At 34.3% G+C, this 13953-nt stretch overlaps 1 protein-coding gene across 2 annotated transcripts in view; it reads left to right on the top strand.

The window, feature by feature from the left end:
- COL21A1 (collagen type XXI alpha 1 chain) overlaps positions 1-13953 on the top strand; it is a 178048-nt gene that overhangs the window by 56022 nt on the left and 108073 nt on the right. For both annotated transcript variants that reach the window (XM_057494381.1, XM_057494380.1), the window contains 4 exons: positions 837-962; positions 4265-4816; positions 13400-13568; positions 13660-13876. In XM_057494381.1, the coding sequence (XP_057350364.1) occupies positions 875-962; positions 4265-4816; positions 13400-13568; positions 13660-13876 (1026 nt within the window). In that variant the 5' untranslated portion in view covers positions 837-874. The remainder of the gene's footprint in view (positions 1-836; positions 963-4264; positions 4817-13399; positions 13569-13659; positions 13877-13953) is intronic.

Below are 13953 nucleotides of genomic sequence, written 5' to 3' on the forward strand. Positions count from 1 at the left end.
CTAGGGACCCTCAGGATTCTAATTTGTCACACTAGCTTTGACTGGTTTCTCCCATGCCTTGGCAAATTCCTCCTCCTGAGGAGGAATCCCCTTCTGCTACGGACAGAAGCAGCCCTAAATCTTCTCTATCTTATAAAGCATTAATAACTTTTGGAATGTGTTCCATTTAAGTTTCTTTAAATTCTGTCTTTTCTACTAGGCTTAAAGAGACTATAGTTTTATAATTTATCTGGCATGTTCTCATTGTTGGGAGTGGAAAGTCTCTTGCAACTTTCCACATTCTAACTGGAAGTGGAATCCTTGGACTAACTTAGAAGACATATAACTGAATGTTTATGAATCAAATAAAATGTATCTTAATGTTTATAATTACATGCCAATAAAGTAATTAAATCCTATCACTCAGCTTAATTATATAAATATTTTTACTAGATACCCTTTGTGTGTTTCTTAAATGCTAATCTATATTTAAAAGAAGAATGTTTGCTACCACTGAGATAATGAAAAGAATGTGATAAGGCTCTAGATCTATGCTAAATGGAAGAATTCTAGTAAATATTTTGAGCAAGGTCCAATGTGTTGGAAAAGTTTATACTTTTCCAAGATAATTATGAATTAAAAGACTTAATAGTTTTCCTCAGTTCCTGTTCATTGTTCTCTTGTATTAGTATGTTAAAATGTGGTTATTTTGGACATATAAATCAATTCTAAGGATAGTAAAAATTAACTGTATTCCAGCTAGGTATTGTAATTAAAAACTTCAAACTTCTAATGGCTAGGTGTTTGTCTTTATCTTTCTAATATATAACTTTACTGTTTTTCTTTTTCCTTTTTAGGAATCCTAAAACCGAAATACTATAAAGAAAACAGAAACATGGCTCACCATATTACATTTCTTTGGATAGTTTTGGTCCTGCTTCTTCAGAATTCTGTACTAGCTGAAGATGGGGAAATAAGATCAAGTAAGAACTGTCATCATTGTCCCTTTTTGTTATCAATGAATTGCTTGTGGAAATCAAATTTGGGGCACTCAAACAAGGGCCTTAAGGATCTTATTCTTATTGTCTTTATGCTGTAATTCCCTAAATAAATGAATGACTATGTTACATATTAACTGAGAGGAAAAACTTCTGTAAGAGGTAATTTTGAGAAAATTCTATGGTAATTGTTTATTAACCCATCAGGCTTTGGAATAAACAGTCTGTCCATTTATGAGTTTAGTGATATGGAGATAAAGAAAATACCTACCTCATAGGATGGTTTGGTATCAGGACCATCCTATAAGATTATCTCAGAAAGATAATGAGATAATGCATGTAAATGAGATAATGCATATAAATGGTTTTGTACAGTGACATCTCTTTAATGGTGATTATTATTCTGATTGCCTATAGGAAAGCTTATATTAGAGAACGTGAACTATATTAATTATAGTTCTGCCACACAATCATCATTTGTAGATATCATACTTCTTTTCAAAAAGTTTGCTTATATTTATATTTTAAAGTTAATAAATTAATTATGGACTCCATAACAGTTAAATCAGATGGTTTGACAACTTGATTCAACCCGGCTTAAAGTTTATTAAAACAATAATATTTATGTTTCTATGACATTTTTATACTTTAATCCATCCAAGGACTATGGAAGGTAGATACTCTTTTCTCTGTTTTTTGAATGAGAAGATTCCCCAAATTTAAGGGTCTTATGTAGTGTTGTATAGCTGGTTAGAGATTTGAACTATGCTTTTGATCTTCAGTCCCTTCCTTCTCTGTGGCACTGGTGATTCATCTCACCGAGAAGGAGGTCTTTTGGAGTGGTATTTTGTCTAGGGTTTATAAGTGGCAGTATTTGCTTTTGTACCCATGCTCTTGGCTAACCTTGCAGTTATGAAATATATGCTCCATGGCTCTGGAAAGGGGTAGGAAGGGCCAAGAATAACCTTATAAGAGTTTATAACCACTGACTCAACTTGTACACAAACACCAGCAGGTTCAGGCAGTAATGAGTTTCTTAGTATTTAGGAAGGGCAACATTGAAGAGCTCTGCAAACACAACTTTCCTGTCCTTTTGTCTCTCCCACAAAACCCCAGTAAAAGCATAACCTTGCAATCCCAGTCCAGCTTCCAAAAATAACAGAACTGCATTCCCTTCATTTAGAAAATTTGCTTCTGGGCAGAGTTCCATTTCTGCTGGCCCTACCTTAAACCCTGGCGGTGGTCATTGGAATAGTGTCCCTTGTGCCCTTCTGTACTTCAGCACCACCTGCCACATAGCACCTTGGGAGTAACATCATAATCACAGTTACATTTTTGAGACAAATGCATTTTGTGGCAGTTTGGTTTTTTTTTGGTAACTTCTTGGCTCTTACATATGTTCAGTGGATAATTGTGTTTATTTTTGCTGGTTACTGTGACAGATGAGTTGAATAACTGTAAAATTGAGGTCTCTTCATGTAAGCCTTATCATCATCCAGATATGTAAGCAGACAAAAATAGGGAAAAGAATGGAAAGGGAAAGAAGAGGAAAGGAGGGAATGAAGAAGGTGACGAGAGACTGTTTTGATTAACTCATAGATTGATTGATTTACTCCTAATGCCATGCAGAAATACTGTCACTAAACAATTTTTTCTCCAGTACCATCCTGTGCAATTATGATATGTCATTTGCAATATATACAGAAAATAAATCATCCTTGTTATAACTTTAAATTGGGCATCTGATCACTACTGAAGGGAGACCACTAAAATGAGTAAAAACACAAGACTTAGAATTGCTATAATATTACCTTGCCTCTTCCCATCTTCTTCTAACTCAACGTCTTCAGGGACATGTGATCCTTATCATATGGGCCATAAACAGTAGTATTTTTCTGCGTTGAGTGCAGAAGTTAAAGATGGTGGCAAGTACAACTGTTCCTTCCTGTACACCCTACTGGCCATATCAAACTATTGGAATTGCCCAGACAAACCAGTTTGTCTTTTAGGCTATGTCTGTCTCTCATCTCTGGATCTTTGCACTTGCTGTTCCCTCCGATTAGAAAGTCCTCCTCTTCTGCCGGCTGACGCTCTCCTTTCAGATCTTAGGTTGCCTATCAGTTTTCCCACAGCTGACTTCCCACAGTTAAGTCGCTACTCCCTCTTAAATGTTCTCATAATACTGTGTACTTTCCCTGAACAGCCAGTTGTCTGTCTTACTAGACTTTGACCTTTTTGAGGTAGCTTATGTATCTTTGAAGCCAGTATTTAGTGTGGTACCAGGCACAGAGCAGGTATTCAGTATACATATACTGAAAAATGAATATGGTTAGAAGCATTTTGTGTACTGTGGAAAAAAGAGTTTGATTTTTTTCTTTTTCTTTTCACAAGTGTTTAGAACTTGTTTAGGTATAACTTGCACCAAAGATAGTCTTTTTTTTTCCTTCAATAGAACTCTAAGATATGCTGATCATACATATTTCCTTGTGTCTTGAAACAAGAATATTTGTCTCAACGGAGAAAGAAAGGAAGTTTTAAACCTTGAACATACGTTTATTTAGCACAAGCTAATGTTTTGACTACATGATTGGCTAAAGATAAGAGATCAGATCTTTAAAAACTCATCTTGTTTGTGTGTAAGAGTGACTGCTTTGGTGATGTTCACTCATTTAACTTTTATCAACTACATCAAAGAATTTTATTAGCTAGTTGAGTCTTGAAGTTGGCAGAAAGTTTAATTCCTTTCCCTCATTCATTAGTTTATATATATTTTCACAAATATTTATAAAACTAAAACATATTTCATTGATAACTTAGAATAATAATTTAGTATATAGCTGAAAATCATGCATTTCTTTCTTTGATTTGTGTGCTTTCATTTATTCAATGGAAAAAATGGAATAAAATGTTGCTTTATGGTAATACCTACCCCAACAAAGAGATATTTAGATTACATATTCATATGCAGGTGGACTTTTTATTTCCTACAAAAAAGCAGAATCATTAATTCTTAAAATAAGACAAAAAAAATTTAAAAAATTCAAGAAAAACTAATAGCCCTCTTTTATAAAGAATTTTCATGAGGTAGACAGTGTATCTCAATCTTCATAAAGCTCCTATGCAGTGCTTACTGTTACCTTTTTCTTTTTTTTAATTTCAGCTTTATTGAGATACTATCGACATATAAAATTGTAAGATATTTCAAGTGATGTCATGGTGATCAGATACACAAATCTTTTTGCCTTTTTTACAGCAGATTTGCTCTGATGGTTTTCTTTCTCACGCAGGTTGTCGTACTGCTCCGACAGATTTAGTTTTCATCTTGGATGGCTCTTACAGCGTCGGCCCAGAAAACTTTGAAATAGTGAAAAAGTGGCTTGTCAATATTACAAAGAACTTTGACATAGGACCAAAGTTTATTCAGGTTGGCGTGGTCCAGTACAGTGACTATCCCGTACTGGAGATTCCCCTGGGAAGCCACGATTCGGGAGAGAATTTGATGGCGGCAGTGGAATCCATCCACTACCTAGGAGGAAATACAAGGACCGGGAAGGCCATCCAGTTTGCACTCGATTACCTTTTTGCCAAGTCCTCCCGATTTCTGACCAAGATAGCAGTAGTGCTCACGGATGGTAAGTCCCAAGATGAAGTCAAGGATGCCGCAGAAGCAGCAAGGGAAAGTCAGATAACGTTATTTGCCATTGGCGTTGGTTCAGAAACAGAAGATGCGGAACTGAGAGCTATTGCCAATAAGCCTTCATCTACTTATGTGTTTTATGTGGAAGACTATTTTGCAATATCCAAAATAAGGGAGGTGATGAAGCAGAAACTCTGTGAAGGTAAGCCTTTCTAGAATTTGGAAATAAATAATGGCACTTTCTTATATTTTGGTATAACCTGTTCATTTGGTCTAGTGCACATAATTTTGTTTAATGTCAAATTATTTATGTCATATTTATGCTGAGGACAAATTTTTGTGTTATATTTATTCTGCATAAATTTTGTTTTGAAGACAATTCCTTTCTTATGACATCTACAGTTGGAAAATGTAATATTTCATTGTATTTGTCATTTGTCCTTAGAATTACAACATGTCTATTGTAGAAATGGTAGAAAAAAGATACAGAAAGAGTAAAAATATATGTAAACCACACATGATCATGTCATTCCTGTTAGTGAGTTTCTGTCTTTTTCATTCCAGTCTTTTTCTTTTTTTACTTCAGTGTGTGTGAGAGTTTATTCATATGCCCAAATAAGGATAATATTGTATATATAATTTCATACTCCATTTCCATATTATTATATATTCTATTATTGTGTGTATAATTATCATACACTATGAACATGTTGGCATACATTCTCCTAAGATACTTCATTTAATAATTTCTCTATTTTTGTATGTTTAGTTCATTTTTAAGTTTTTAAAAATATAAGTAACAATGAATATTCTTGTACATAATTCTGAATGGAAATTTCTCATTTCTTCAAGGAAACAAAGGGCAAATTACTAACATTTTTAAAGCTCTGGAAAATGTTAAAAATTACACTTACACTTAAACTCCTACCAGGACTAAGAGAACATTTGAGAATATAACATTTAACAATCAATTAATTATGTTTATATCATTCCATAAAATGTAACTTAATGTTAATGATAACTCCATAGTATGGGAAAGTTCTAATTTTTGGAAAGCATTAACCTTATTGGGGTATAAATATGCCTATAGTCAGATTATTTTGGGAGAGAGTAATTTATTTTCATATCTTTATTTTTCATATTATAGGTATTCAATATACCATGTACCTAAAAATAAAGACATTAATGAAAATTGGAAAGGCTTTGCTTTAATTTACCTACAAAAGTCCAGAAATAGATTGGTTCACATTTGATAGAAAAAATTTCAAATCATTGTAGCTTAGAAAACAAATTAACTACCTTTTTCTTCTTCATATTTTTTGGGGAATATGGTAAAGAAAGATATTAAAATTTTTTCTAGATTATTTATTTAAGAAGTAAAGGAAAGTAAGAATTTTCTTTGATCAAAGTTTTTTAAATGTCCTATAGTACGCATAAATTGTCACCACAGTTACTCTTTTTATGAGTCTCCAGCGGTAAGACTGGGTTGACTTTTGTCATTTTGAACAGGCCAGAGGGATTTAGGCTTTTTTCCAGTTTTACTGAGGAATAATTGACATGTATAAATGTTTAGTATGTTGTCAGATGAGGTAGAATTCTTTGGTTTTGAAGGTAGGTATATTTCATTATTAAAATTAGACTTTTCATGGTAAAATTGTACTTACCACTCATTTTTATCCTAAAATATAAATTTGATTAAATATGTCTATTCTGTATTTGCTTCAGAGACTTTTTCTGTAAATAAATATTTTGGTAAGTGCATTATCTCTATTTAAATAATGTAATTATACCTGAAAGAGTAACTGTGCTTAAAAGGAGTAAAAAAAGCCTTTCAGCTAAAATGTACAATCTGTAAAAGAAAAACAAATCAGATTTGCCAAATATTCTTCATCCACACTCAAAAAAGAATGTAAGTAATGTCTGTGTTTATTCAGTTCACATGTGTGCTGTACAATAGCTATCTTTTAAAACATAGTTTTTAAAATTGTACATATGGAATATATGGACTTTTTTGCACTTGACTTTATAAGATTAATGCACTAAATTAATGCATTCTACATTACAGCAGCCTCAAACCATGTAATTTTTCTTTAAATCCTGTGGCTAACTGACTTTTTTGGGGCACAAATAATTAACATCTACTTTGAGGGGCTTAGCATATAGGATTACCATCTCCTCATACAGCTCATTTTTTATACTCTGCTATGGGTGAGCCACAACAAACAAAACTATTTGCCTCTTTGTTCCACATGGATTAGTTCATCTCTATGAATGTCTTGGTTTTTTTCTTTTTTAAAAAAATTGTAAAAAATACTGATCTACCCTATTAATACATTTTAAGTGTACAGTACAGTATTGTTAACTAAAAGTACAGTGTTGTAGCTATCTAGAACTTTTTCACAATGTGTTACTGAAAAACTCTATGTCTATTGAACAGTGACACCTATTTCCCCCTTCCCCTCAACCCTGGCAACCACCAATCTACTTCCTGTTTCTAAGAGTTTTACTACTTTAGGTACTTCATAAAAATGGAATCCTGCAGTATTTTTCCTTCTGTGACTGGCTGTTGGGATTTTGATAGTGATTCAATTGAATCTGTAGATCATTTTGGGTGAAACGGTCATTTCCACAATATTATGTTTTCTAGTTTATGGGCATGAGATGTCTTTTCAGTTGTTTGTGATTTTAATTTCTTGTAGCAGTGTGCTGAAGTTTTCATCATTCAAGTGTTTCATCTCTTTGGTTAAATTTATTCCTTAGTATTTTATTAGTTTTGATGTTCTGGCTAGTACTTCCAGTGCTATATTGAATGGAAGTGGTAAGAGTGTGTGTCTTTTGTCTTGTTCCTGATTTTAGGGGAAGAAGTTTCAGTTTTCACCACTGAGTATGAAGTAAGCAGTTGGCTTTTCATATATGGCCTTTATAACGTTGAAATTCCTCCTATAGCCACTTTGTTGAGAGTTTTTATCATGAAAGTGTGTTGAATTTTGTCAAGTGCTTTTTCTGCATCTGTTGAGATGATCATATGACTTTTTATCCCTAATTATCTTCATTTGGGATATCATGTTGATTGATTTCATAATTGAACCATCCTTGTTTCCCAAGGATAAATCCCACTTGGTCATAGTGTATGATCCTTTTTATCCTTTTGAAATGCTGTTGAATGCTAGCATTCTGTGGAGGATTTTTGCATGTGTGTTCATCAGGAATAGTGGCCAGTAGTTTTCTTTCCTGGTAGTGTCTTTTTCTGGATTTGATACCAGGGTGCTGCTGGCCTCATAAAAAGAGTTTAGAGGTATTCAGTTTTTTTTAGAAGAATTTGAGAAGGATTGACATGAATTCTTAAAATGTTTGGTAGAATTCACCACTGTGGAGAATTGATCCTGAGCTTTTCTCTGTTGGGAGATTTTTGATTACTGGTTCAGTATCCTTACAGATCTGTTCAGATTTTCTGTTTCTTCATGATTCAGTCTTGGTGGGTCATATATTTTGGACATGTATCCAATTCTTCTAGCTTATCAAATTTGTTGGTATATAATTATGATCTCTTATGATCCTTTGTATATCTGTGGTATCAGTTGTAATGTCTCCTCTTTCATTCCTAATTTTATTTGAATCTTCTTCCTTTTTTTGTTAATTTGGATAAGGATTTTTCAGTTCTGTTGATCTTTAAAAAAAACCAACTCTTACCTTAATTTTATCTTTTTTTTATTGTTTCACTATGCTCTACTTCATTTATTTCCACTCTAATGTTAATTTTTCCCTCCTTTACACTAATTTTGGGCTTAGTTTGTTCTTTTTTGTGGTTCCTTGACACATAAGGTTCAGTAGTCTGAGATCTTTACTCTTTTTAATGTAAATGTTTACCACTGTAAATTTCCATCTTAGTACTGCTTTTGCTGCATTCCATAAGTTTTGGTATGTCATATTTTAGTTTTTGTTTCTCTCAAGATATTTTCTATTTTTATTTTTGATATTTCTATTCTGATATTTTCCCTTATGGTTTCTTTGATTCAGCGGTTGTTCAGGAGCATGTTGTTTAATTCCCACACATTTGTGGATTTTCCAGTTTTCTTCCTACTATTAATTTCTAGTTTCATTCCACTGTGGTTGGAAAATAAACTTGACATTTTCATTCATTTCTCATTTTTGTGTATATACCCTTTATAGATAATTTCTTTGTGGTTAACATGGGAGTTACATAAAGCATCACACTGTTATATAACAATTTATTTTAGCTGATAACAGTGTACCTTCTATCACATAAAAATAGTCTACATTTTTGTTTCTTCCTGTCCCCCCTCACACTTTATTGATGTCACCAGTTACATCCTCTTATATTTTTACAATTATGGTTACTGTTTATACATTTGTCTTTAACTTCTATATCAGAATTAAAAGTGATTTGCATACCACCCTTACTGTTTTACTGTTCTCATAAACTGGGCCTGTGTGAATAGTTTCTTAATTAGAGGCTAATGGATTATTTTTCAAGAGCTCATAATTTCACTCCCTTTGATATCTGCCTGCAGCACTTATATTCTCTTGTTCTTTAGCCACAAGTTTCCCTGCTCTCCCTTGTTCTCCATGGCCACCAGGTATCCATGCTGATTCCTTGTCATCATCCTGGGGCAAGACTGATATCATCCCCTCAGTCAGCCCTTTGAAAAGCTGGGAGCTGAATACATCCTCCATTCTTTTCTCTTCCTCCTGTGGGAGAAGCTTCAAGGTTTGTGTTTTTTCCTGATCATGCTGAGCCATGCCATCCACAACATGCCACCCACCATTCTTCTTTCTTCTCAGCAGTGCCCAGGCATCTGCATAGTTCCAGTTCCTTTAGTGCCTCCAAATGAAGTGAGGTAGACACTGGTCTCTTGGGCAGCCCTCTGAAAAGCTGGAGCATTGAATACATCACTGTTCTCTTCCCCCTGAGGAAGAATGCCACAAGCCAGGGCATTCTCTTCTGGCACTTATTTGTTCAGGCTTGGAGGAGGGATAGAAATGAATGAAAATGTCGAGTTGATGTGAGTAAAGTGAAATTATTCTTATTACCTGTTCAAATGTGACTGTTCTTGGCTCTGTGCTCACCTGGCATACCTCAACTTGCTAAGTGGAATTTGGAGGACTCGTAAAGGTATTTTTGTCCATATATTATTGTTAAATCAGTGTTTCTTTGGGAGAATGTGGGCTGGGATTTCCTATTTCACCATTTTGCTGATGTTATTCATTCTGTTCCTTTTTTGAGTCAACCAGGCATGGGTTTGGTGCAACAGATTTAAGAGGGTGAAAGTCATTTCCCTTGGTGTCCTAGAAGATATCTTCCTCAGGTGTCTTGAAAGGCTTCCACCAGCCTGTGGCTTGAAGTGCTAGGTCTCAGGACCAACATTTTGATTCAGGTGTGTTGAATTTCCCTGTGTGTAAGTAGTGGGTAGTTAGCAGGCTCTAGAAAATTGCCTGTATATTCTTACTGTTCCATTTTCCATGTTCCTGTTTCCATGTCCCATTTTGACTTTTAGATGAAGTGGTATATCTATCTATTTCTTAAAAGAGTATATGGTGTTGACTTGCTCAAGAGGGGCAAAGCCTAGAGGTCAGGAGGCAACTATCTGAGCAATAATACATAACTTCTGGAGAAGAGTGATATGCAAACAATCCGGCAATGTAGAAGTGGATTGAATAGGATGGAATAAGCTAGGTAGATATGATATGACATGTTCATTAGTGCTCCTGTGACATTAATTTATAATTAGAAAGGTGTAGCTGGACACATTTTATTGCCCTGCTTAGACTTAAGATATATAGTTTTCATGTCCCTGTCCTTGGCAGGATTTTAAATAAAACTCATTTTGTATGCTCTCAGTAAGGCTGAATTATGCTAATAAATAAGCCCTGAGATTTAACAGAAAAGTATTTTTGGACTGCATTGCTTAAAATAAACGGAGTAATCTGTACTCATCCCAGAAAGCAGTCCTATTCCAAATACTTTCTGAATCTAGGGGAGTAAAATGTACTTATAACTGTGTAGTCTGTGTAGAAAATCATTTGTGAACTTAAGTCTGTGGATTTTTTTTGTCCTTGCTCCTGCATGCACTCCTTTAACTAACTCGGTTTATCTTAGTTGTTTTACTTACCAATTGTAGGTGTTCTGGCAAGTTCCCAACTGAGTCTCTCTTAGCATTTGATTTTCCTGGCACTTAAAATTCTAACTTTCAAGTTCCAATTTTTATTTTCAGTTTCTTTTCTCCTCTCAGGATGTGCTTGTATGCATATTCATATATTTCTTTTCCCTACACAATGGAGAAGTTAATTATTTACCTCTGTTTCCCCTGAAGTTTGTACAAAAATTGTTGATTAATAAACAAAGTAGCATTTTATATATGGAAACTTTCTTTTACCTGTTTCTTATAGCTAGGTAAAATGCAAACATACAATTATATTTGAGCATTTTAACTATGTTTTCCTTCTCAGTTCCCATGTGTAGGGATATCTTATTGTTCTCCTTGTAGGTGAGCAAATTGGGAAGAAAAATTGTTCCTTCAAGAAATTAGAATTTTTAAAATACATTTTTCCCTAATAAGATGTGCCAGGTAATAATGAAAACACAGCTACATTGTAACTATTAATTTATTTTCCTCATTTCAGAAATGTGCTGCACTGTTTCCTCTAAAATTTGGGGGATTAGAATATAGTGTAAAGGTTTTATTATAGAAAAAGAACACAATATTGGCTTTATCTGCCACTTGGTGTGCCATTTCGGAGTTACAAAGCACTTTCACATACATCATCATTTTTGATCTTCAGACAAACCCTTTGAGGATCATTATTTTTGCTTCACAGAGGAGAGTCCAGAGGTTCATGAAAGGTTAAGAGAAAGGCTTAAGTTCTTGTCTAAGTCTGGACTTTTCATCCAACAGCTTATAACTTGTCTTCTGTAAAACAAATCAAAGCAACAATTCAAATATGGATATTCTTATGATGGAATGCGTAACATTTTCTTCTCAGAAATGTCTTTCTTTTGCAGCTTTAAATCAATTGCATTTGAAGTGAGGCATCATAGATTGTTCTGTATACCTCCCCGTACTTCCCCCACCACCAAAATAAGAATGTGCATCCTAATGACAGGGAAGATTAATTTTATTAATTGATTTATGATTTAAACTGTGTCATGTGGTGTTATTGACAGCTCTTACCCTGTCTCTCATGTCTTCCTATGGAGGGACCTTGGAATACAAACTCCTCCCCTCTCTCTCTCTCCCCACCTATTTTCACTCCTTACCACTGAATGAGGAGATACATTTCGGATTAGTAGGTTTGATAAAAGTAGCTGTTTATGGTTGGCAAAGTGTCTTTGGCTTCCTCTTCTTTGGATCACTGGGTCTGTGGAGCTGGTATGTTCTGGTTTCCTCTCTAGACCATGTGTGAGCTTAGTGGCTTAGTGGGCAGGCCTTGCTCCTGAGGTGGGGTGGAGAACAAACCAACCCTGCATTGCTGGGAGGCTGTGGTTAATCATGGTGTGCAGTTCATGGAAGTCACTGAATCACAAATCTAACCAGCGTCTTCTGTTTGCCCGATTCCTATATTTCCCCATCAGTTAGCTCCAAGCTTACCAGTGGAAGAAGGGTGTAATTGATTGGGTCCCTTCAAAACTCAACATCTTAAGACCCGAAGAGAGAAATATCCCTCCATTCCTAGGAATTTATCTAGTTTCATTTATATCAACCCTTTATTTCCAATATTCTGTGGTACAAATGATGATTGTATGTGTTGAGCTAATGAAATCCATTTCATGACTTTTTATTGTGTTATAAATACATGTTTTGTAAGAGAGTGATTATCTTAAAGTACACGTAGTAGAATTTTTGTTTTATTCTCTTAGCTGCTTTATAAAATATAAGCAGTCATGTTTGGTCTGTATGTTTTTTAAGGGTCTTGGAAAAACCTGAAATATTGCAACATTTCTGTAGTATAACAGCTTAGTAACATTTCAGCCATATAAATTTTTCCATATAATTTGAGACACAAGTTTCCCAGGGAAGTGAAAGCATGTTATATTCTTATAATTTATATAGATATAGATGATTGTATAATGGAAAACTTAATGATTCTTCTTAAGAAAAGTCTTATTTATAAATATGTTTAATATAATAATAGTATGATTAATCATGGAGAAGATAATAGGCCCATTTGAAGAACTTCTTTGACAGAAAGGACCCACAGTTAAGCTTTTTTCCAGAGTGATAGAACCAAAATTTGAGCTGTAAAATTATAAACTGCTAGAATTGGAAAGAATGTCAAGAACAACACATATTTTTTTATCCTTCTAATTCTGGGAATGCTAGAAAGGAATCTTAGAGTTCATCTCCTAGATCCAAGAAATTTAAGAGAGTTATCCAAGGTCATGTGACTAATAGCAAATCCTGGATAAGAATCATGAATCCTGTCCCAGTGTTCTCCTGCCCCCCAGGTATTAGGTTGCTTCACATTCAGTATTGTGAATTATAAACTTCAGCATAGTGTTACCCTTAAAACATTCCATTAACAAATGTTCTTCTTACATTTCTTTTTTATTTTTAGGGGCAATAAAGACAAGACTTCACTCTCAAGTGCCAAAAACACTCCCTACCTGTTGTGTCAGAAAATACATTTGCATACATTCATATACATTTGCATGCATATATAGATTTTATGATTCTAACGTTCCCTAGTATTTCTCCCTCGATTTTCTTTTGTTGTTGAAACAAGCCACAATTAGTCAACTTTTACTGCTTTTGGTTTTGCTTTATAGAATCTGTCTGCCCAACACGAATTCCAGTGGCAGCTCGCGATGAGAAAGGGTTTGATATTCTTTTAGGGTTGGGTGTAAAGAAAAAGGTTAAGAAAAGAATCCAGCTTTCACCAATGAAGATAAAAGGATATGAAGTTACATCAAAAGTTGATTTATCAGAATTCACAAGGTAAATGTTATGTATTGGTACAATCTTTTTTTAATATGTCTGTAGACATGTTGAGAATTCTTTAAACTTACACATGTTCTTCTTTTTCTAGCAATGTTTTCCCAGAAGGTCTTCCTCCATCATATGTATTTGTCTCCACTCAGAGATTTAAGGTCAAGAAAATGTGGGATTTATGGAGAATTTTAACCATTGATGGAAGGCCACAAATAACAGTTACCTTAAATGGTGTGGATAAAGTGTTATTATTTACAACGACCAGCATAATTAATGGCTCACAAGTGGTCACCTTTGCTGATCCTCAAGTTAAGGTAAAGATGCTCAAGTATGATAATGGTGTTAATGGGGAAATCACCATCAGGTTTGTGTGTGTTGGGGGAAGAAAGCC

The sequence above is a fragment of the Manis pentadactyla genome, chromosome 16, assembly GCF_030020395.1.
Source record: "Manis pentadactyla isolate mManPen7 chromosome 16, mManPen7.hap1, whole genome shotgun sequence".
In the NCBI taxonomy this organism is placed as follows: Eukaryota; Metazoa; Chordata; class Mammalia; order Pholidota; family Manidae; genus Manis; species Manis pentadactyla.